The sequence below is a fragment of the Artemia sp. Qi Xiang Cuo genome, chromosome 19 (assembly GCF_049724085.1).
Source record: "Artemia sp. Qi Xiang Cuo chromosome 19, ASM4972408v1, whole genome shotgun sequence".
Lineage (NCBI taxonomy): Eukaryota > Metazoa > Arthropoda > Branchiopoda > Anostraca > Artemiidae > Artemia > Artemia sp. Qi Xiang Cuo.
This window is the reverse complement of record NC_142812.1, coordinates 42,091,390-42,116,169: the sequence shown is the minus strand read 5'-3', so window position 1 is coordinate 42,116,169 and position 24,780 is coordinate 42,091,390. Positions and strand designations below refer to the sequence as shown.

General features: G+C 35.5%; 1 protein-coding gene across 1 annotated transcript in view; it reads right to left on the bottom strand.

Moving 5' to 3' along the window:
* LOC148940859 (uncharacterized) overlaps positions 1-24,780 on the bottom strand; it is a 52,286-nt gene that overhangs the window by 25,617 nt on the left and 1,889 nt on the right. Inside the window, exons 2-3 of the mRNA XM_089105634.1 lie at positions 16,406-16,604; positions 1,664-1,846 (exon numbers count right to left, since the gene is read on the bottom strand). Coding sequence (XP_088961760.1) covers positions 1,664-1,846; positions 16,406-16,554 — 332 coding nt within the window. The 5' untranslated portion in view covers positions 16,555-16,604. The remainder of the gene's footprint in view (positions 1-1,663; positions 1,847-16,405; positions 16,605-24,780) is intronic.

Genomic DNA, 24,780 nt, shown 5'->3' with positions numbered 1-24,780 from the left:
TTTAATTTTATGTTTGTGCTTCTTCCTATCTGAAAAAAACGTATTAAACCATCATTTCTTAAATTTTTGTCATTGATCATGACATTGTACCTCTTTACAAAAGCCTTTGCCAGAAGGGACTGCAGGGGCCATTTCACGTATACCTGATTTGGAATATAGTTCTTAAACAGAGTTTCCGATTCCGTTTTGGAAGTGTTCTACAAATAATAGACGTAGATAATTTATGCTTCAGACGTAGAAAACAAAAATAGCAAGAAATATTGCATTTCAGGATAGATGGGGTCACAACCCCCTTAGGTACGAGCATGGATTATAAGCCAAAAAGTGTTTTCTTGGCAAATACTTTGAAATTCAGCAGCTTGGACATTGAAAAGGACGCATTATTAGACAAAGCTGTCATTAAACTTGCGAAACAATGTTGGATAAGCTTTAATTTGTAGTAAGTAAATATATAAATCTAGTATTGGAAACGTTCAGGTTCGCTATGCCGAACTCTTAAATAAAGAAAGGATGAAAATAAGCATTTATTAAGCGAAAATTACCAAAAGACACGTAAATTATAAGCCACAGTATTTTCAAATTTAATATTTTTGTTGAAAAAAAAAAGAAACCTATTTCGTTTGGACTATTTGCAAAATTTTTGATAAGTAAACTCAGAACAACAAACGAGAAAACTTTCTCAACCCAGTCTTACACATAAAAAGGAACACGTCTTTTGTCATTGCACAAATAATTAAAGAACTTCCCACGAATAAACCACAAATCACATTAGGACAAGAGTTTTCTTTTATGGCATTTCTCTGTGTTTTTCCATTCATCAGGATCACAGTAAAAAAAAAAAAAAAAAAAAAAAAAAAAAGGAATGCTCTAAATACAATTCATATGCATGGTTAGACGTTAATGTCTAGGGGGCATACTAATTATCTACCCATCATAGTTAGCTTCGTCTTTGATAAGCAGCCTTATTGGTCCAAAGGAATAATGGCTACAAATTAATACTTAAGTTGTGTTTATTAATAAAAATAGATCTGTGATGTAACACATAAAAAACGAACTTATTTAATTTTCCAGCTGGCCCATGAACTTGCAAACGCAAGTTGTCCCAGGGGCATACCACAACTGGAGTTACCATAACAAAAAAAAAACATCCTAAGCATCCCACTATATATTCATATTCCTAGACTTTGTCTAAGAAGTAAATTTTGTCTGGCACGAATTCGCCTTCTTTAGCTTTCTGAGGTAAGGAGATTTATCCCTGGTAAGTTTTGCAAATACTTTCTTCAAGTCGTGTCGTCTTTTTGCAACAAAAACCTTTCCTTGGGCACCTTCACCTAGAAATGTATCAATCAAAATATTATTTCATAGTCCGACTGGGCCTTGGCTAAAATATTTTTTTCTTGTTTTCTCTGGCTGTGAATCTCCCTCTTTTTATTGTCCTATTTTCTCTTATTGTTAACAATAATACAAACAATTATAAAATTGAAATTACAACTCTGTATGAGGTGGAAATTTTAAAATTCGAAGTACCTAAGTCCAAGCTCCAAGTTTCCCTTTTATTCAGAAAGTTAAATCAAAATAAACTGACAAATAATGAATTCAAATAAGAATAAACCCTTCAGAACATGGAAAGCAGCTGGTTTACTACAGAGAGGTTGACAATCACCTTGATTGGTGGCGTTTCTTCAGGCTTACTCCTGTCTCTAGTGCTTTCTTCCTTGGATCTTTAGAATTATGAGATAGAACGGTGGCCCCAGCAGCTGCTGGAGGTTGCATCTCTTGAGGAGGATACATCATACCCGGAACATAAGAAGACTGAGGGATTGCATATGGCATCCTTCCGTCTGTACTAAAAGTCGAAAAGCCGAAATTAACGATTAAGGAAAAAGAAATGACCATACCATTCAAAATCATAGACGCAATGGTTACATAAAAATAACAGTTTACATTAAACTTTATAGTAGATACCCCATAAAGATCATGATTGTAGATGCCCTCTGACATCATTATTGCCCTAAGTTGTGCAAAAATATCTATGTGAAGTTGCTAAGCAAAAAGAAGCTAAGACCCCCAATTTTTATTACTCATAATTTACTATGGGGAAAGAAGAAGATTTATGACAGGGTGTATTTTTAGTTGAGCATATGACAAAACTGAAGCAAATCACATCCAAGGGAAGAAGAAAAAATACTTCTTTATTTATTCCAATAAAGAGAGAGAGAGAGAGAGAGAGAGAGAGAGAGAGAGAGAGAGAGAGAGAGATAGTGAGAGAGAGAGACAGAGAAAGAGAGAAAGAGATAGAAATATAGAGACAGAGATATATAGAGATATAGAGAGATATAGAGAGAGAGAGACAGATAGAGACATATAGTGAGATAATAGATATAAGATTGAGAGATAAAGAGAGAGAAAGATAGATAGTCACAGAGAGAGAGAGATAGAGAGAGAGAGAGAGAGAGAGAGAGAATGGATTATTAAATTAACATTACATTTTTTCGAACAATAGACAAAATACTTATCATAACAATCAAAGTAAATGCAGTAAATGTTACAACTTGTTCAACAACAAAAAATCTTCTAATATAATAAGAATAGCTTATGTTATTTGACGCGGCCTGTACTATAAAGTCTTCTTTTTAATCAAAATGTATTGCCTCATGAGATTTGTGGGACTCCCTTTTGGCGTCTCACTGCTTTAGCTGATGTTCAACTGACAGCAACATGTTTATTATCAGTCAGGAAAGTCTCTTCTCAGTTCTCTTAGCAGAGCTATGGAGGCTATTGATTGGAAATCTGAAGCTATATAAAGCTGATCGGGTCTTCTCATAGAGGATTACTGTTTCCTGTCGGACAAGAGATGTTACTGAGTTTCATCTGAAGTGTGACATAGCCAACGCTCAGGTGAGTATGTAGACCCAATTTGAATTCCATACAACAAATGAAAACTACATGACATTTAAGTCTATCGTGTAAGGAGTGATACTAACTCTCGTCAAATAGGGACTGGAAAGAGAATACTGGTTTTGCGAGTCTTCCTCTCAATATAGTAACTGTAGAAAATAAAGGCATGCGCCCTGATTCTCATAGCATGTGCCCTCTTTCTTCTGGATTGGGTTGAATGTCCCAATATGTGGTGATAACTTGAAGAAAGTTAATGATCTCGGTTACAGGGTTCTTAGTCTTTTTTTCATAGGATGGGCTATAGCCATTTGCTTAACATATTTTCAGGTGGATTAAGGCCTCAATCAGAAGTTGCCATGCTTCTAGTTGTAGTTATGGTGTATTTTTCTTTTACCACAATAGAAAAGAACTATTTACATTTTTAGGAATTAATAATCACAAATATGTAAATACAAAATCCCGCTAAAAATAAATAAATTCATTAAGCATCTTCCCAGTAGGGTTTTGGCAAATATACCTCTACATTCGCCTTTAGGGGGGGGGGGGGGGGAAGGGACTTATTCGACATAGACCAACTATATATAATAATCCAGGCTTAAATTCATCAAGTTTGATTTTTAAGGATTGAGTTGGAACTTCAATGGAAGGTTTTATTTTCAATTCTAGTTTAGTTTATATTTAGATGACATTGGTGTGTTTTGCCTTCTAAATTTTGCCGTTAAATAGTATACAGTCAAAGATGTTTTTTAAGTTTGCAATGGGCTACAATGGTTTACTAGTTACTTCTTCATTTGGTTGTTTAAACTGTTACGAATAGAAATAAAGATAGGCCAATATTGGAAAGAGGATGGGCTGAGTGGCCTTAGCTTGGGTAGTGTTTTCAGTTATGATCTGGTTACATCCCTTATAATTAGTGGTCTTGCTGGATCTGTGTGGCTTTTTGTTACTTGTTTTAATATTCTATTTGCTTTTTCATTTCCCTCTATGCCTAGATGGCTCACTAAATAAGATAACCTAGTCTATCAAGACTGTCAATATTTTCCTGATTTGATGAAAATCAAATCAGTCAAGATTTAGGGTTAACCCCCCCCCCCCCAAAAAAAAAAATTTTTGTCCAACTCTTAAAAACGTAACAAAAATGCATATTAACAATTTTTGTGCGTTTTTTATACCCCCTCCCCTCCCCCGAACTAAAATCCTGGATATGCCCTTGCTGGTTCCTGCTTTGTTCTTTTCAAGATACAAAAACTCTTCTTAAAGTACGCACTTCCACATCCCTCATCACTTGGACAGTATAAATAAGGGAAGGGAAGTGCATCCCTTGTATTATTTTCTGGCAAGATATTTGAATTTAAACCTGATGATGACAGGCACAGGTCCCATCGAAACTATCGTTTAAACGCAATCAAGACCTGACGTTCATAGCTTAGTTAAGCTTATTACCATTTACCATTATTATCCCTTGTAGTACTTTTGCAGAAGCTGTTTAAAATGTTGTCTACAGGATTGGGGTCAGGATGGCTTTAGTCCTATGAAAGACCAAACATTTTGCAGTGTTTCTATTCATATTAATAGTAGTTTGACTGAACATTCAGATTTTGTCAAAAACTTAAATTACTACTCAACATTCTAATCCTTTAGCAAAAAAAAAACGAATATTAGAATATATGTCAATTAAAAACGAGCAAAAATAAGTTTAAAAAGGTTAAAAAAAACTTTAATTACTATTCCACATTTGAATTCTTAGGCAGAATAACCAATAACAATACTCTTTAAAATGAACAGAAATGAATTAAAAAAAATTACAAAAATAAATAAAGTTCAGTAAAATTCTAGCTTAGGGGCTTCTTGCTATCTTGGAAACTGGTTGAGTTAGGTTAACGGAAATTTCAGATATGAATCAAGGGCCAAAAACATATTCAGGGGAAGTATTGTCAAGTTACTATGCCAACCCCCTTTTTCCAGGCCTTAGAAGATCACATACATGACGTGCTAAAAAAAAAAAAAACATTTTGCCTTAATTTTGTGGTTTCAATCTCTTTTTCATTGGATTTAGTTTTGAAAATACAGTTTGTTATTTCAGCTAAATTTTACGCCATATCAAGGATTTTTCCTAAATTTAAGGAAAAAACTTATAAATCTTTAAAAGTTTATAAATCAGGAGTGAGGAAAGATATGAGGCTCAACAAACTTTTCTTGTACCTAATTGAGCAGAACATAGATGTTTTCCAGAGAAATCGCCTACGGATTGTCATGGGTACCCGGCTGACTGACTGTATTTCAAACAGTGGATGTACGAAAACCCCGTTCTGCAGAAGACAGATTGCCAAAGATTGTCCTTTTCAGCCAACCATCTAGGGCTAAATGAAAAGCAGGTCGTCCATTGTTGGGGTGGGAGATGTCATAAAGAAAAATTTAAGGGAAATGAGAACTTCCTGGGAGGTATAAAGAGGGAGGCTTTGAATAGATCGGGACAAAGGAGGAGTGTGCGTAGCTGTGTTGGCCTCAAGCGGTTTTGTGCTGTGTTAAGTTGTTAGTAGTAGTAGTAATTTGAACAGAAAATCTGTTATGCAAGGTTTTGCTCTCCTAACATAAAGATTGGTAAAGGTCAGTTTTATTTGCTTATTTCAACTACTTTCCAAGATAGTAAAAAGCCTTTAAATTAAAATTTTACCTAAAGTTTCTCAAAGAAAACAAAAGAGCCGTATTAAAACCTAAGATAAATAGAAAGTATTCTCAGTGAATCAAAGAAATCCAAAATGAACAGAAATTAAAAAGAATGATCATATCAAACATAAAGATAACATATACTGAAATAGACAAAAAATTAACCATAAAACAGATAGAAATTAAATTAAATAATAAAGTCAAACTTAAAACCAACACAAACTACCACAAACATGAGTAGGGCTACTAACCCTAAACCTTTTAAAGACCAGAGCCTGTGCTTTAATGAAAACAAAATATATTTAAACATTTTGTCTATATAATTATAATACTGAAAACCCAAAAATGCCTGAGACTTCCAGGCAGGGTCGTCACGTATGTGGGGGGGGGGGGAGGACGCCCCCCTAATGTTTTTGGTCACTCGATAAAAAAATCGATAAAATTGTGGCGCTATGCACCACGATTTTTCCGACGCGGCTAAAATTCTTTGTTTGGTTCAATAAAGATCACGACAATACTGACATATCATCTACAGAAATTTTGCACTTGATTGGTCACAACAGCAGCAACTCTATAAGAAAATTAAAATAAATTTTCTTGTGAATTATTATCGCTTCTAATCAGCAGCTGTACCAAACCAATTCTGCTCAACTCATCCTCAGGGCTATACTGTGGTGTTTCTCCTCCCCATAGTATAGTGCAGACGGTTTGATATTCTATTTTCCCTTCTTGTTTTAGTTTTGTGTTTTTAAAGCTTTTTCCAATAGGCAATGTTTAGAAGTCCTCCAAAAAAAAATCCCCCCAGATCCCAAATCAAATTCCAGTGAAAGTGCCATAGTGAAAGATACCCATCTTGGCTGGTCAAGCGCACTATCTCAAAGTTCAAATGATAGGTCCAATTCGGAGAATAGGACAATGAAAAGTGTAGGGGCTAATGTAACCATGAATGATGATAATGGGTTTCAAAAGGTGCTCTCTAGCAGCTCTAAAAAAGGAAAAAAATCTCCCCAATCAAAAGCATTTCCCCTCTCCCTTCCCAAGATCCTCCCTCCAAAAACTTAGGATTTTACCTTAAAATTACTCCTACTACCCCCTTTGAAATAAAAATGATCACTGCAATAAGAGTTCCAATTTTTAAATTGCTAAAATCAATGTTCTCTCTTAATATTAACCGTGATGGATTTCTGCTAATAGCTGTAGAAAATCAGAAATCAGCAGATAAAATAATTAACCTAAAATCCCCTCTGAATACCCCAATTATTACATCTAATTGGAACCTAAAACAATCACCAACAAAAATAGTAGTTTATAATGTTCCTCCAGAGATATCCACTCAGGAGTTAAAAGAAGGGCTCTCAGATAGGGCTGGAAACACAATCCCAGTTGAGGATGTTACCCAACTTGGCAAACCTAACTCTAATGGCCTAAAAACTAGTAGATCCTTCTTATTCACACAGAAGGAAAAAATTTATATTCCAAAAAAATTATTCCTATTTGGGCAAATCAAACCACAGAAGGAATACAAACCTAAGCCTATCCAGTGTCAGAAGTGTCTCAAACTGGGACACACAACAAACAAATGCAATGAAACTCTCCGAGAGTTTAGTAATTGTAAAGCTTTCCATCCTAAGGAGTTGACAACTTGCAACAAAACTCAGCCTACATGACTCAATTGCAAAAGTCCACATGAATCTACAAATAAATCATTATGCCCTGCATACAAGAAAAGAGCTCTAACACTCCAAATATCAACAGAGAAGGCCATCCCATACCCCTTTGCAGCAATGGAAGCAAATGCTGCCCAACAATACCAAATAAAGCCTGTAATGAAACCAACCAAAACCCCCAAGTTAAATGCCCCCAATGCATCAAGCACCCCATATAAAACACCATCTTCTAAGCCCCCTAGCTCAAGTCCCTATCAGAAGGAGTCAATAAGTCAACAAGCCTCCTTGTCCAGTGATATGAAGTCTGCCTGGCCTCCCCTCCCAAGAAAAAACAAACCGGACACACTAGCAGGAATCAAACCTTTAACTAGTGAAAAGGATGCACAGCCAAAAATGCAATACACAGATATATGATAATTTTTTTTAAACTTTAGCGAAGTTTAGGCCATGGACTTACATCAAACTACAAAAGTAGAAAATCGTTGCATAATTGGCAAAAATCTACATCACTGATGATATGCTCATTCAAGAAAAAAAAGATCTTGCTTTACTTTTAACAAAGCTGAACATTGATACACAGTCATATGAAGAATAAATCAACAACACAACATATATCAATACTCCAATGGAATGTAAGATAACTCACAGAAAATAAGCTAAATGAACTAATATCTTTTATGAATAATAATTCCAGTAATATTGCTTGCCTCCAGGAAACTCATTTAACCCAAAATCAACAAATTAAGTCTCTGGGATATGCTATCCTCAGAAAGGATAGATCTTCAGAGAGAAAAGGAGGTGGGGTAGCTTTATTAGTTAAAAAAAATATAAAATTTTTTGGCATCAATTTTACAGATTTTACAAATGATGTGGACGCAATTGGTATCAGTGTTTGGCTGGATAATTTAAAAACCTGAATAATAAGCTTTTATAACCCTAGTGGCCAAACTACAGATGCCAAGGATTTCTTTAATTATATAAATAATTCTAATATGTTAAAAAATATCATTATTTGTGGAGATTTCAATGCCCACAGCCTTTTGTGGGGGAATAAACCACCAAATAAAGCTGGTAAATTCATTGAGCATATGACTACAAATAATAATGAATTAGCTGTTGCTACCCCTCCAAACCTGAATACATATCTCAACCCCAAAAGTGGCAGATTCTGCACAATTGACCTACAAATTGTGTCATTAAACATTTTGAATAAAATTTATATAAATAAAATTGATAGTCTATGTACTGACCACTTTGCTATAGTTTGCTCCCTAAATGAACCTGCTGAAACTTTATCTCATACCTCCAAATATATCAACACTAAAGCAAATTGGTCTATGTTCCAAAATAAGCTAAATGATGAAATTACAAGTTTCACCCAAAGTTCATGCATTTCAAACACAACAGTTGACACACATGCTGAAGCCTTGACATCTTTACTAATAAATACAGCTAATCATGCTATACCCAAGACAACACCTAGGAAAACATTCCCTAAACAAATTCCTAAAGCATTGTGGACAAATGAGTGCCTAAATAACTGGAGGATAAAAAAGGCAGCTAGGACAGAATTCATAAAAAGACCATCCCCTACTACATATTTGAAAAAATTACAAGCAGAATCTAATCTAAAAAGGACTATAATAGATGCCAAATATAAATACTGGAATAATTATGCAAATAATCTCTCCAGAGAAACACATGAGCCAATTATACATAAAGTCATAAGCCACATCTGTCGGAAAAAGACTTCCCCCAACCCACTCCTGTATGAGCTTATACATAATAATACCCATTATGACAATGATAATGAAAAAGCTAAGCTATTTGCAACTATTTTTGTTAATAAGCTAACACCAAATAATCAAAGTAAACTTTCCCCATTTCCTATGAAATCAAGTTACCAACCACGCCCAGGATCCGAGCACATAACTAATCCATTTTCAATCCAGGAATTGAATAATGCAATATATCATGTTAGGACCAAAACTAGCGGCAGCTATGACAATATACAACCTACATGGATAAAGAATCTCACACTTTCATACAAACAAGAAATGCTAAATTGTTATAATTACGATTGGGCATCTTCTATTTTCCCCAATATATGGAAGTTTTCCTCCTTCCTACCAATCCTAAAGAAAAATAAACTCAAAGATAACCCTGAGTGTTATAGTCATATAATGAATAATCCTCTAATGGTGAAAATAATAGAGAAAATGATCTATCACAGACTCCTCTGGTTTGTTGGAAAAAAAATAATATGATCCCGCACACTCAAACTGGATTCAGGAAACACCACTCCTCAACAGATGCTTTCATTTTGCTAACAAATGCAACAAATGAATCTTTCTCCAAAAATAAGGTCCTAGTTGCAGCTTTTCTAAATTTTGAAGGGGCATATAACAATTTGAACCACCATACCGTTTTAAACAAACTTGAAAGCCTTGGAGTATCCCCTAGGCTAGTATCTTTCATTAGATCCTTCATAGAAGTGCGAAGTTTCATAGTTTGTGTTGGTTCAGCCTCTTCACCCTAAAACACAACAACCAAAGGACTACCTCAGGGAGCAGTCCTCAGTTGCCTCCTGTTTGCCCTATATCTCTGGGACATGAACCTACTCCACACGAATCTACAATATGCTGATGATCTGGTGCTATGGTCATCTGGCAGCACCTTTCAGATAGCACAGTCAAATCTACAAAAGTCACTTTTCCAGTTTGAAAAATTCTCTCAACATTCAGATTTACCCATTGCACCCACTAAGTCAAAAATAATCCAATTTCACCGGAAGCGAAACCATGTTAATTCAAAACTAACTCTAAATAAAATAACTATTCCAGAATATAATCATATTAATTACCTATGTCTAACGTTTGATAAAAAACTTAATATCTCCCTCCACGTTTCAAACACAATAAAAAAATGCTACAGACAAACAATCATACTAAAAAGACTTCTTTCCAAACCCTGGGAATGAAATGAGAAAAGTTTTCTCCAGTTTTATAAATGACATATAATACAACATATAGACTATTGGCTCATCTTATACGTTTCATGTGCAAAGACCCAGATACAAAAAATAGAAACAACACAAAATAATATAATACGTCTCATATTTGGTCTTAAAAAACCCATAAGCACCAAGTTTCTGCTTATGGAGAGTGTATTAACAGCAATAAGGGAGAGACGTAGCTTTCTCTTGACTAAAACATCTTACAAAAATTGAATCAAATAGCTCACACAAACTAAATAATTGGTTAAGAAATCCAGCCATGTATAGAGGTATTGCAGATGAGTATGCAAACATTCAGATAAAGTTCCCCATACCAGCAAAGTCTATTGCACCCACTTTCCCCCAATCCCCCCCCATGGAATTGGTCAAGTCCCATAATAAATAATGACTTCTCAAAGTGGAATAAAGATTTAACCCCCATTGCTTTTGTCCAAAAAAAATTTTGCAGAACTTAATACAATTACCTATAAAAATCATTTCCAAGTATTTGTTGATGGGTCAAAAATGAATGAGAAGGTTGCAAGTGGTGTTTTCCTTCCTAACCAGACAATTGCAATGGGCGAGAGATTATTTAATAATTTATCTATAATGTCTGCTGAGTTAAATGCCATAATCATGGCATTTGAACACCTTAAAGAAAACCAACCTTTGATTGCAAATTCAAAGAATATTATCATATATTCCGACTCTCTATCAAGCCTCGAGTTGCTGGCCTCAGGTCCTCAATATAAGTTGGACATTGACACTTATCATTGTCTCAGTATTATAGATAATCTTACTTCAAGTGGAATAAAAACTTATTTTCAGTACATTCCTAGCCACTCTGGCATAAGTGGTCATCATCAGGTTGATGAAATAGCAAAAAATGCTATAAATATTGACCAGCCAAGTGGGAGACCAATCCCAATTAGAGATATTTACCGATGGAGGCTATCAGATATTAATTTTAATAAGATTAATCCTATCCTTTCCCCCTTTCCCAATAAGTATCTTTCTAAAATTTATCATAGAATTCGTTCTGGAACAAATGGACTAAATTTCCTTGCATTCTCATATAAGCTTTCTAATTCAAGTGGTTCAAGTCCCCTGTCCCCTCTTTGCAGGCATTGTAATATGAATAATGAAACAATTAACCATTGCCTATTTGAATGTAATATGCTGACGTCTGCACAACATACCTTGCTTTGTAAACTGTTAAAATGCTTCAAACACCACAAAATCTCACCATCAGCCAAGAGCCTAGCCAACTATACCTGCACACAGAGCACAGAAATCAATATTACCTTAAATTACCTTAAATCACACTTGCTAGCGATAGGACGAATCCTGTGTCCGCCAGCTTCAGTGATGATAGTTAATCATCATCTGTGGCGTCCCAAATGGTGCACCACGGTTTTTGAGCCACTCCCTATCCACTGATGACTTGAACGCATCCACGCTGGTAGAGGTTACTGTTTTTTCACTTAGGGAGTTCCACAAGCTGACAACTCTATTTGAGAAGAACTTGTTCCTTAGTCTGGTGTTGGCTCGTTTCCGGAATAGCTTTTGAGAATGACCACCAGTTCTGTTTGAATTGTCCGGTTGAAAAAGGCCAGGACTGGTAAACTCAGCATTTAGGAGCTTGTATGCTGTTATCACATCGCCTCATTTGCAACGATATGTTAGAGAAGGTATTCTAAGCTTATGGAAACGGGATGGATAAGGGACATCAGAGAGGTCTCTAATACATTTCGTTGCCCTCCTCTGGACTGATTCTAGAGCTGCTTGGTCTGTCTTATTGATTGGGCATGCAATACACATTCCAAACTCTAGCCTTGGTTGAACTAGACTCTTGTATAGCTTGGTCATAACAGTTGGAGATCTGCTAGTGAATGTTCTTTTGTTTAAGCCAAGTGTCTGATTAGCCTTTGCAATCGTTGCTTGTGCATGAATATGAAATTTTAACTTTTCGTCTACCAGGACACCAAAATCTCTCTCCGCGTGGCTGCTGGAAATGGCATTTTGGGACCCATCCCTACAATCCATATGGTACTGAGTGTGTGGGTTTTTCTTATCAAGGTGGAGAGTCTTGCATTTTGATGCATTGAATTCAATCCTCCAAATATTAGTCCAGTGAGTGAATGTATCAAGGTCCAGTTGGATCAACTTAATATTCTCCGCTGTGTCTGCACGACTGATAAGTTTCGAGTCATCAGCGTAGAGGCGTACTTTGTTATTTAGGATTTTTGGCACGTCATTTATATATATATTAAATAAAGTTGGACCCAAAATCGTGCCCTGGGGGACACCACTTCCAACAGCGGCCACCTTGGAGAAAAACGTCCTTCCATCCTCGCCAAATACTTTAACCATCTGTTTCCTATCTGTTAAGAACTCAATCAGCCACTCAACAACACAACCACTCACCCCAATAGCTTGGAGCTTGATTCGAAGTCTTTAATGGCAGACTTTGTCAAAAGCCTTTGCCAAATCGAGTAGTATGATGTCGACTGGGAATCTCTGGTCTAGAAGATCGGTGATATAATTATAAGAATCAATCAAGTTTGTTTGAACCGACCGACCAGACCTAAAGCCATGCTGACATGATGAGAATAGTTTATTGGTTGTCAAGTGTTTCAGGATTGCAGTGTTAACAATCGCTTCTGGTAGCTTCCCGACTGCAGAGGTGACACTGATTGGCCGGTAATGGCTTGCGTCTTCTTTGCTGCCACCCTTATGTATGGGAGTTATGTGGCCCATGCGCCAATCCTGCGAGATACACTGTTCATCAAGGGATTTCTGAAAAAGGTGACTAAGCGGGCCTGATAGTTCAACATGCAATTCTTTAAGAAGCCTTGGGTGTACATCATCAGGTCCCACCAAGTTATATGGATTAAAATTTTTGAGGTGTGCCCCTATATTTACCCTAGGGCCTGTACGGAGGGGCCGAGGGTTGCGGATGGTCTCGGTGGGGGGGTCTGGAAGAGGAGCATTATCAGGTTGAGTAAATACAAATGTAAACTGCCTATTTACGGCATTGGCACTTTCTATTGGGTCATCTATTATACGGTCATTATCTTTAAGTCGCGTAACAGAGTGTCTACCAGGTTTATGGACTGAGGCATAATTCCAAAAGTGTTTTGGATTTAACTTGCTTGCTGCTGCTACAGCCTCCTCATGCTGTTCAAATAACTTTCTGGATAGATTTCTGACTTGATTTCGTGTCTTGGTACATTTTATGTAGTGGTTCTCATTGTGTATATTCTGTTTATATAGTCTCCAATACCTTTTCTTCTTATTTTTGGCTCTCTTCAATTCTTTGGTCATAAATGGTAGCGTTTTGGTTTTATGAACCCATCTTACTGTAGTATTTTTCTCTGAGACCTCTAGCAGTATTTTCTTCATCATATTCCATGATTTACCAACATCATTCTCTGTGATCAAGGACCAATCCTGCCCCGCCAACTCTTGCTTCATCAGATGGTAATCTCTATACACATGTTTGGTAAAAACTGATTTTTCTGGATACAGTCTAAGGGAGCATCGTATGGCAGCGTGATTGCTTGCACTGAAGGGCGGTAGTGGGGCCACGTTTAAGAGCGCTTCATGGTCGTTTACTATTACAAGGTCCAGCAATGATGGGGGGTGGCCATCCTGGTGCCTAGTCAGAAAATTTACAGCTTGGTAAAGTGAATAGTTAGCTAGACACTCAAGAATTGGTACAACTGATTTCTGTCCAGAATAGCCACAGCCATCTATCCATTGGACGGAAGGTAGGTTAAAATCCCCGACTATGAGAAGGTTTCCTGTCAGCGCTACTTTTCTATCAATTGATTTTACTACTTCAAAAAGGTACCTTTCTAAATTAGGGGAACTCAGATTTCTGTAAGTCATACCAATCTGTATTGGCTCACCAGATACGTTTATTGATATCCATACTTCTTCTAGGTAAGGCTTATAATCATATTCAGTATTAATATTTCATACATGGAAAGTATCTCGGATGTATAGGACGATTCCCCTTCCTTCCTCCTTTGATAGGTTGCTGATTATTTTGTATCCCGGTATCTGTATCTGTTGTTCCGTCAGAGGGATAGTAGTCCTTTTTGGTTTCACTTCACAGAAGGCATAAATATCTGAAGCGCCTGATGTAATAACACACTTAATTTCTTGAAACTTTGAAGTTACTTTCAAAGTTTCTATCATCTTATATTTGAACTCCTTGAGTCAAAATATCTACTGAAAGATATCTGAGAATATCTAATAAATAAGAGACAACCAAGCCAGTAGCTCTGTAGCCCACAGAGTGAAGCAAAAAGAACAGGGCTAAATAGTACCAACTGAATAGTCCGCCTGCTGTGAATTAGAAGAAGAAGAAGACCGACTCCTGCCGTGATTTTACAGATGGTAAAATCATGGCATTAGAACACCTTAAGCAAAACCAATCTTTGATTGAAAAATTGAATAATATTATCATCTATTCCGACTCTTTATCAAGCCTTGAGTTGCTGGCCTCAGCTCCTCAATATAAGTTGGACATTGACACTTATCATTGTCTCAGTATTATTGATAATCTTGCTTCAAGTGGCATAAACACTTACTTTCAGTACATTCCAAGCCACTCTGGCATAAGTGGTAATCATCAGGTTGATGAAATAGCAAAAAATGCTATAAATATTGACCAGCCAAGTGGGAGACCAATCCCAATTAGAGATATTTACCGATGGAGGCTATCAGATATTAATTTTAATAAGATTAATCCTATCCTTTCCCCTTTCCCAATAAGTATCTTTCTAAAATTTATCATAGAATTCGTTCTGGAACAAATGGACTAAATTTCCTTGCATTCTCATATAAGATTTCTAATTCAAGCGGTTCAATTCCCTGTCCCCTCTTTGCAGGCATTGTAATATGAATAATGAAACAATTGACCATTGCCTATTTGAATGTAATATGCTGACGTCTGCACAACATACCTTGCTTTCTAAACTGTTAAAATACTTCAAACACCACAAAATCCCACTATCAGTCAAGAGCCTAGCCAACTATACCTGTACACAGAGCATAGAAATCGACATCTATCATCTTATATTTGAACTCCTAGAGTCAAAAGATCTGCTGAAAGATATCTGAATATATCTAATAAATATGAGGCAATCAAGCCAGTAGCTCTGTAGCCCACAGAGTGAAGCAGAAGGAAAAGGGCTAAATAGTTTTACTGAAAAGCCCGCCTGCTGTTAAATAGAAGAAGATGGTGCTACAAATTTCTATTTGGTAAAACAATCCACATTTAGATAGTAACATATGTACCAAAATCTAAATCTTGGTTGGTAAATGCAGTGGTTTTACTGACTCATGCAGTGATTTCACATATTGTGTTCAAAATGGACATTATGGTAATTACATTGACAAAAAAACAGTCAGTAAAAATGGCCAGTCAGTAGGTAAAATCTCTCTCCCCCCCCAAATATTTTAGCTAGTAACAACACTGCTTCCAGGGATTAATATTGTTACAAATTAAACAATCAGTCTACTTTCGTTAGTTCTTTCCAGTACAGTAATCTTAGTTAATATGGATATTTTTTTGCTTGTAAATTTATGACAAACAAAACCACAATATTTGAAATATGAAAAACCCTAACTAGCCTTGAAATATGAAACAACTAGCCTTAGCCTAACTAGCCTTTAAATATGAAACAACTAGCCTTAGCCTTGATATTACAACAAACAATAATACAAAAAAAAAACAAAAAAAAAACACTTGAAATACAAACCGTTTTTAGTAAAGCACAAATAATGCTCTGGTCTTAAGTATTTTTAGGGGTGGTAACCGTATCCCATTTATGGTAATTTCTCTTCATTGTAAGACTAACCTGACTGTAAATTTTAATTTTCGTTAGATTTTAGTATCCATTGTTAATCAATTACAATGTATATTACCTTTATATACAATGTGACTATTCATTTTAATTTCAGTTCATTTGGGTTTTATTTTGACTATAACTTTATTTTGTTTTAAGTTTGAATTATCAAGTGAATTTATTTCAGCTTCTCTCACATGGCTCTTTACTTTCCTTTAAAAACTTCTTTTTTTTGAAAAATGATTTTTAAACTAAATCCTTCTCCAATAACAATATTTAAAACTACAGTAAAAAAAAAAAAAAAAAAAACGACTCACATTCCTTCATAATATGGCCTTGGAGCTCCAGTGTAAAATTCCTGAGGGAATGCAGATTGAGTCATAGGGGGATAGACTTGTTGTCCATATTGGGGTGGGTATGAAGGAACTCCACTAGGGTAGCCATGAGGACCAGGTTGGTGAAACATCACAAACTAAATTGGCAGTATATCAATTCAATTTTCAAATATAGCAAAATCTGAAAAGATATGTACTGCTTATTCCAACTTTATATGTTGAAGTGAACACTATACTTGAGGTAACTGGACTTTTGTATCTATGGTCTCAATACAACCCTGTTATTCTCTGTTTTCTTGAACCTACTTCTTTTCTTCACTGGTCACAGTAGTCTTGCTGCCAGAGGACATAATTAGAACAAACAAATGCAGTATAGAGACTGACTGGAGGTCATACTGTCTCAGTTCTCTAGTTTAGTGAAAAATACTTGCTACAACATCCAAAGCTCAAGTTAAGGTACCTACAATTGTCAGTATAAAACAGTTTAAACATAAAGCAGAAAAGGCCTTGACTTTCAAGGACAAGCTTTGTGTTTTGCCTCTTTTGCATCATTTCCGTCAACACATTTTCTCTACTTTACTAACTAAAATATAAAAACCGAATTTTATGGAATGCTGCTTGTCATTGTGACCATCTTATGATACCTAATAATCATTTTCCTCAACATGTCCTTTTCTGGATTGGAAACTTCACTGCTGCAAAGACAGGCTTTCCTCAGCAAGGAAAAAGGATTGCAAAACACATTTGTCAAACTCCTTTTTTTGAATTTTGGCAAACATTACAAACAAAAATGGCATGTTTTTATACTGAAAGGTCTGCTAACAATTTTTTTTCAGTAACAATGAACTTGCTTCTTAAATGCAAATAGATTACAGGTCCCATAGGAGCTTATGGCACAGAGATGTTTAAGTGTTTTGGTAAAAAAAAACTTTTTAGCCCCCCCCTCCCTTCAAGTCAATATCTGAGGTCCACTTGGCCCTCCAACACTCCCAAAAATTTCAATTTGATATTTCAAGCCATTCACACAGCAAATATGCTATTGTAATATGCAACAGCTTACATGCTATTTTAATACCTGGCTCCAAATGGTGTCTTTTGGCTTACCTTGCCAGTCAGATAAGGTGGGTTCTAATTTCTGCAGGGATTTGTATTGCAAAAACGTCTAAATGGATTGGAGACAAAACATTTTTAGCAACTACCTAAAAATTCAAACTTCACCCCTAAGCCATTCCCAAGAGATATTACAGATATACTAATTTGACAGCCTAGATACATTAAGTGTCTTTATATTTAACCTTTGATCTCTTCCCAAAGTCAAAATCTGATGTTCCCTTGAAATCCCTCAGAAGTTTCAACTCATTCTTTTTCAAATAACTTTTGAGAAACTGTAGATATATGATTTTGTTAACCCAAGGTATGTTAACTTGAAGTTTAAATATTGCATCTCTCAATTTACATTACTACTTCACCACTAACAGATTCTTGTGCAAAAGGGGCTTGAAGTACCACAGCTTTTAGGCAGATTCAAGACAAGACAAATTTAGCCATTCTCTGTCCCATTCCCAATTAAAAATTGCGGTCAAACTGACCCCTCCCCCACCAAAAAAAAAAAAAAATGAGTTTAAAATAATATTCTGAACCATTCCCAAGATATTGCAGGTATACTATTTTTATCACATGGCAGCATAACATGTCTTTTGATTTACTTTGGTACTCAACCATGAACAGATTCTATGTCTCAAAGCAACTTATAGTGCAAAAACATTGAAGTTTATAAGAGACAAAACATATCAAGCCCCACTCCCAACACAAAAGCCGAATTTCTCCTGTTGCCCCCCCTTCCTTTACAAACAGTGCCTAAAATTTTTAACTCTGTTCCTGGAGCTGTTTTCAAGATATTGTAGATTTGGTCCCATTCCCAAGTCAAAATTGCGGTCAAACTGATCCCCCCACCCAAAAAAAAAAACTGAGTTTCAAATGATCTTCTGAACCATTCCCAAGATATTGCAGGTATACTTTTTTGATAACATGGCAGTATAATATGTCTTTTGATTTTCTTTGGTAATCAACCATGAACAGATTCTATATCCCAAACTTATAGCAACTTATAGTGCAAAAACATTGAAGTTTATTTAGAGACAAAACATATCAAGCCCCACTCCCAACACAAAATTATAATTTCTCATGTCCCCCCCCCCTTCCTTTACAAACACTGCCTAAAATTTTTAACTCTGTTCCTGGAGCTGTTTCCAAGATATTGTAGATATGGTATTTAAGGTAACATGGATGCACATAGTCTTTTTTATTTAGCTGTATCATCTCCTCCCAGTCAAAATTCAACAGCTGACTGTGCCCTCCCAAATACTCCTAAAAAGTTTCAAGTTGATACCCCAAACCATACCTGAACTACTGCAGACATGCCATTTTGATATGCAGACATGCCATTTTGATAACCTGGCTACACATAGCATCTTTCTATTTACCTTGCTATTCAACTATGCATACACAAAATGCTTAGCCATCCCCCCCCCAATAGCAAAATGTTGTAGCCCCTTTAGCCCACCCTTTCCCTAGCAATACCACAAGGTTTCAACTCCATCCTCATGAGTTACTCCCAAAATATTAGAGATATGATATTTCAATGACTTGGACACACAGTGTCTTTTGATTTGCCTCTCCATCCCTAAAATCAATACTTGGGTTTCATTTGACCCCCTCATCACTCCCTGAAAGTTTCAGCTCCATTTCCTGAGCCACTCCCAGGATATTTGGGATACCTTGGAAACTCAAGAGCATGTTGTGTCTTTTGATTTGCTCAGGTGCCAATGTTGGTTCCAGAGTATATCCTTAGGAAACCTGACCTAGTGTATCATCCCTAAGAGCTCCTAGCTGATGAGAGAATGCTGAACAAACATGGCTGCCTTTTTTACTAAAACCTATCTGTAAACAGTGGGTAATTTACATAATTTAGGGCCACTGCCTCTGGGGCTGTTGATATAACATCAGCCTTGAAAGCATACTTGTTGGAGTTTGATATTTCTGAATAAAATAAAAAATTTTGATCTAAAATCATGGAGTTTTTATAGTGCTGGGTATTAGAAAAGTGCATGGGAGGGGGGGTGGTTACCCTCTAGTCACTTTTGGCTTTTAAATAGCACAAGACTTTCAATTCCCAGTTCATGAGCATCCCTCATAGGTTTCTATCCCTCATAGGTATCTTATAAATAAAATTGGTTATTACTGATTAAAAACACCAACAACAAAAGGCACAAAATAATTCAAAAAATGGTTTGCCCTGCACTTGGACAGCACTAATTGACTTCTGCAATAGAATAGAATACAATTTATTGGCTAAAATAGCACAAAAGCTAATAAAAGCACATAAGAACAATTAGAATGATAAAAGAGATGTTTAGGGGATAACATAAAACAGAAAAGTTAAGTCAATTATCAAAATGAGAAACAAAATAGTTTATGTGCCTCATGGTCAACATTTGGGGACACAAGTCAAATTGGGTATTTGGAGCTATACAACCATTGAGTCTTGTATTTGGAAGGATTGGGGGATTTTCTTTAAAGGAGAAGGGGGAGAGAAAAAGTTGATGAACTAAGGCACTTGTGACCAAAGTTCATGGTAAGGATTTGGTGTTGTGATTCCAATGTAGTAAGTTCAAGTCTAGCCAAACCTTCATCAGATGCAGCACAGGACATCCCAGTATAATTTTTATTGCTCTTCTTTGAATACTTTCGATTTTAGAACATTGGTCTTTGATCCACCCAGGGTGTCATATAGGGCAAGCATATCCAAGACAATGTTTATATAAGAACAATAAATTATTTTAAGGTTCTGGATTGATATGAAGAACTGTTTAAGAAGGGATAAAGATTTAAGGAGATAACTACCAGATTTAAATAATTGAAAATGTGGGACTTACATTTAAGGTCATTGTCCAACTGCACACCAAGCAGTTTAACTGTATTTAAATTTGGTATGCAAAGGTCATTATTGATAGGAGGTATATTTTTTATAAAGGAGAATAGCATGAAACTGCTTTTGGTTATGCTTAAGTTGAGTTTAACCTTGTCATGATCATTCTTTAAACTGTTAATAAGTGAGTCAAGTGTAATGTACAAAGTAGTAGGCTAGAGGTTTGACAAAGGTTAAGTGATGTCAAATCAGCAGCAAATTTAAGTTATCAAAACTTGGTAAAACATAATTAAAAACAATCAAAAATGCTAAAGGACCTATTTCAGTTCCTTGAGGTGCTCCAGAGGAAACAAAGAAAAACCTGATGAATTCCTATTAGGGAAGACTAAACATTGTTCATGGTCAGACAAAAAACTAGTTACCATTCATAAAACAAAATCTCTAGCACCTAAAGCACTAGCATTATCAATAACTGTATGATGACCCAAGTTGTCAAAGGCTTTGCTAATAACCTCAACATAGGAACTATTTAACTCAAGATGTTTGAAAACTGTGTCAAGTGTATGAATTAAGCAATGCATGGTGCTATGATTCAGCCTAAAGCCAAACTGATTTGGGTTGACTGTATCTTGAATATTGTCAAAAAAGGAAATTGCAAATAAATATTTAATTTTTTTTTTGAAAAAACTTATCTTTTTGATATAGGTGTTAAGTCAGAGGGAACTTTTTGGGTCATAGTTTTTGGTATAGTTGATATAATAGCTTATTTAAAACATGCTGGAAAAATACCATCTAAAAAACATTGGTTAATAATAGCAGCTAGAGGCACACTTAAATACTGGGTACATTCCACAATCAATTTGGTAGGGACATCACCTGGGTATACTGACTTATTTGTGTCAAGATTTTCGAGTTTAAGTTTGGTCTGATGCATTTCAATCACAGGAATGTCTCCTGTGATTGTCTTCTCAAAGGAAAGTCTTCTCTAGTATTTGTGAGCTTGTTGAATTTAATCTTTCTCATTTTCTCTTTATTCTTTCTCTTATTTTCTCTTCTCTTTATTACATAAAACCCATGAAAGTTTCTCACCCAAACCAGGTACATATGGTAATAAAATGAAGCTTTTTGATACAACTAAATCTAAAGACTGAGAAACCCCAATAACCCTACTATCATGTTTGACCTGTCTATTTTCAATTATTTTATCAATAACTTAATTGGATAAACAAAACAAAATATCCCTCAAGTATAACAATTCCGAATCCAGAAATTCCTGGGAACAAATTCTAAAGGCTCTATCCACTAGTGAAATTACAACCCCCCTTTTCACCAACATAGGGTGGCAAGAATTAAAATTTAAATACCTATCATTGTGCGTCAGTTTTCTGTAAATCGAGATCCCTTTTAATTAATAAAATATCCAGAAAAGGTAATTTATTATTATCCTCAAACTCAACTCTAAATTTAATATTTTTATCAAAACTATTTAAATGCTTACAAAATAAGTCTAAGGAGTCCAATCCATGTTTCCAAACGCACATCACATCATCCATGAACCTACCCCAGAAGCAAGGGGAGATTCTAAAACTGTTTATAGCGGAGGTTTCAATGGCATCTATGAATAGATTTTCTAATAAAGGAGAAAGAGAAGCCCCCATAGGTAACCCAAAATTTGTCTATAAAATTCCCCTCAAAAACCAAAATAAAATTCATTTACCAGAATAATTAGTCTCATAATGACAACAATATCCAAACTGGATTGGGGCAGAGGGGGGCTCCAGTCTTATGAATCTTAGGTAGACCATAGATCTTGGGTGCTGAACAACCCCTAGGATAATATTTGTTATAAAACTGTGGGGTAATGTGAAAATTATTGTTCATTGACTCTAATTCCTTTCTTGTTGATTTTACATATTTATCCGTAGGATCATAATCAAGTTTTTTGTATTTAATAGTGTCAGATATAATGGATTTCAATTGATTATTCTAGTCTTCAGTGTTCATAATTACGATCGTGTTTCCCTTATGGGCTCTGGTTATTGTGAGGAATTTATCCTTTTTCAAATCAGAAAGTATTCTAATGTAATTTTTTTGTGAAATGTCTTTACCAATTAAGCTTATATTAAAGGTGTTCAGTTTTATTACGATCTCGGCTCTGAGCTCTTCAGGAGTATCAACCTTATCTATAGAAGCCATAATTCCTGACTCCACTTTTGAAATTATTTTTGAATAGGGGACTGGTGTTGGAAAACAGAACTTAGAACCCTTCAACAAAATGGCTTCCTGTTGAATATTCAGAGGTTTAGAAGACAAATTCTTAATTGCTGGACCCAGACAATGACAAGGATAAAAAAACATCTGAATCTTGGAAATTCTCAAACAAAAGTTTATTAAACTTGTCAACCAAACAAACCTTGGACAAATGAAAATCATGGCAAAAAGATCTAATGGCCATTTAATTAAGGAAATGGCCATTAGATCTTTTTGCCATGATTTTAAAATCACGTAAATTTGGTATTGATACATGTTTCCAATTGTTGAGGCCAATGGGTAGTTTTTTTTAGTTCTGGTAAGGATTTAACTCGGGGAAATTTAGTAAGTGGGGTGTATAAAATTCCGTGTTCTTGTGGGAAGTTCTATATTGGTAGGACTCACCAACAATTTGTTGAAAGGTTTATTGAACACCAAAACTCAATAGAAAAACCCTACAATTAAGCAAGCCTCCAGAAACTTTCGTTTTAGCTTTAGCAGAGCATATTTGGCTTCAACCAGATCATTTTGTAAAATTTGATGAAGCCTTGGCTATTTCTAATGATAATGGTTACACCAGATGGGCAAGAGAAGCCATAAAAATTAAAAAACATATGTTTGCTAACTTTTCCATAAATAGGGACATAGGTAATTTAAATATTGACCAAATTTATGATAACCTTCTAAAGAGTGAATCAATAGTCAATAAGGGAGTTAAGATTTTAAATAATCACCAGGGGACTATTTTACCTGTTAGACCAAAACAATCTGCTTCAGTAATAGCTAACAAAAGGATTATTTCGCAACAGAATAATTAAAGTAATTTACAGTTTTTTTATTTTTCCTCAGTTACTCTGGTGTCATCACTGAAGTAAATCTATTTTAGCATCTTTTCCCTATGTGGATCAGTTTGCACCAATTGTACATTTATGTTTTTTTTTTTTTTGGTGGTGGTTTTTAGTTTTACCTTGTTTTTTTTTATCTTGTTCTTCTTGTGTGTCTTTTGTGCTGAAGACGCTTTGTTTGTATACAGGCAAAATATCCATGTTGTTTTGTTTTTGTTGTTTTCTTTTCTCTCCACTGGCCACAGTCTTATTTTGTTTGTTTTTTTTTAGATTTTTCTCTTTGTTGGTTTTTGTCATGGCTGGCCAGTTTGGCTTAAGATCTTTCAAGGTTAAGACAGGTACCATATGCACCTGCCTTCTTTGCTATTTTATAAGCCTTAAAATAAGGAAAGGAATAGAGATAGGAGGTGAAAAACAGTTTCATGGGCTAAATTTAGACTCCAATATCACTTGTGAAAGCTGGATTTTCCTAATAGGCTCTTTTTTGAAATAGCAAAGACATTTACTTATATCCTAAAGTTCTTATTCAACATCCCTTTGTGCCAATTATCCTGAATTGACCAAAATACCATGAATTGCAAACACAAACAAAAACAAGCATTGCTACTTCAGGGTTATGCATAATGAACAATTCTTGGCTTTAAGGATAGGCCTTCATTTTCCATGATTAGTTGTCTAAGTCTGTCATGTTCTGTAAATATTTTGAAGTAATGAAATAAAAGTTTTGCTGGGGCAACATTTACTGTCAACTAGTTGGCAAGTTTAAGTGTTGCTGGGGAGAAGTTATTGGTCAACTAGTTGGAAAAATTAAGTTTTGCTGGGGAGAAGTTATTAGTCAACTAGTTGGAAAATGAAACTTTTGCTGGGGTAACATTTATTGTCAACTAGTTGGCAAATTTAAGTGTTGCTGAGGAGAAGTTATTAGTCAGCTAGTTGGAAAAATTAAGTTTTGCCTACAGATTGCTCTGAGTACCTGGTTGACAGACCATATTTCAAACAGTAGGCTGTACAAAAAATGTTGTTTAATCCTGTTTTCTAGAGCTATAATGAAAGAAAGGTTGAGATGGCTAGGGCACATTCTTCAGATGATGGGATGACAAATTGCCAAAAACTTTCCTTTTTGACCAACTGTCTAGGGCTAAAAGGAAAGCATGTTGTCCTTGTCTGGGATGAGAGTAGGTTATAAAGAAAGATTTAAAGGAAATGGGAACTTCCTAAGAGGGAAGAACTTACTAGTTGGAAAATGAATTGTTTTCTGGGACAATGTTTGTTTGCAGCTAGTTGGCAAAAATAAGTTTTGCTGGGGAGAAGTTATTAGCAAACTAGTTGGAAAA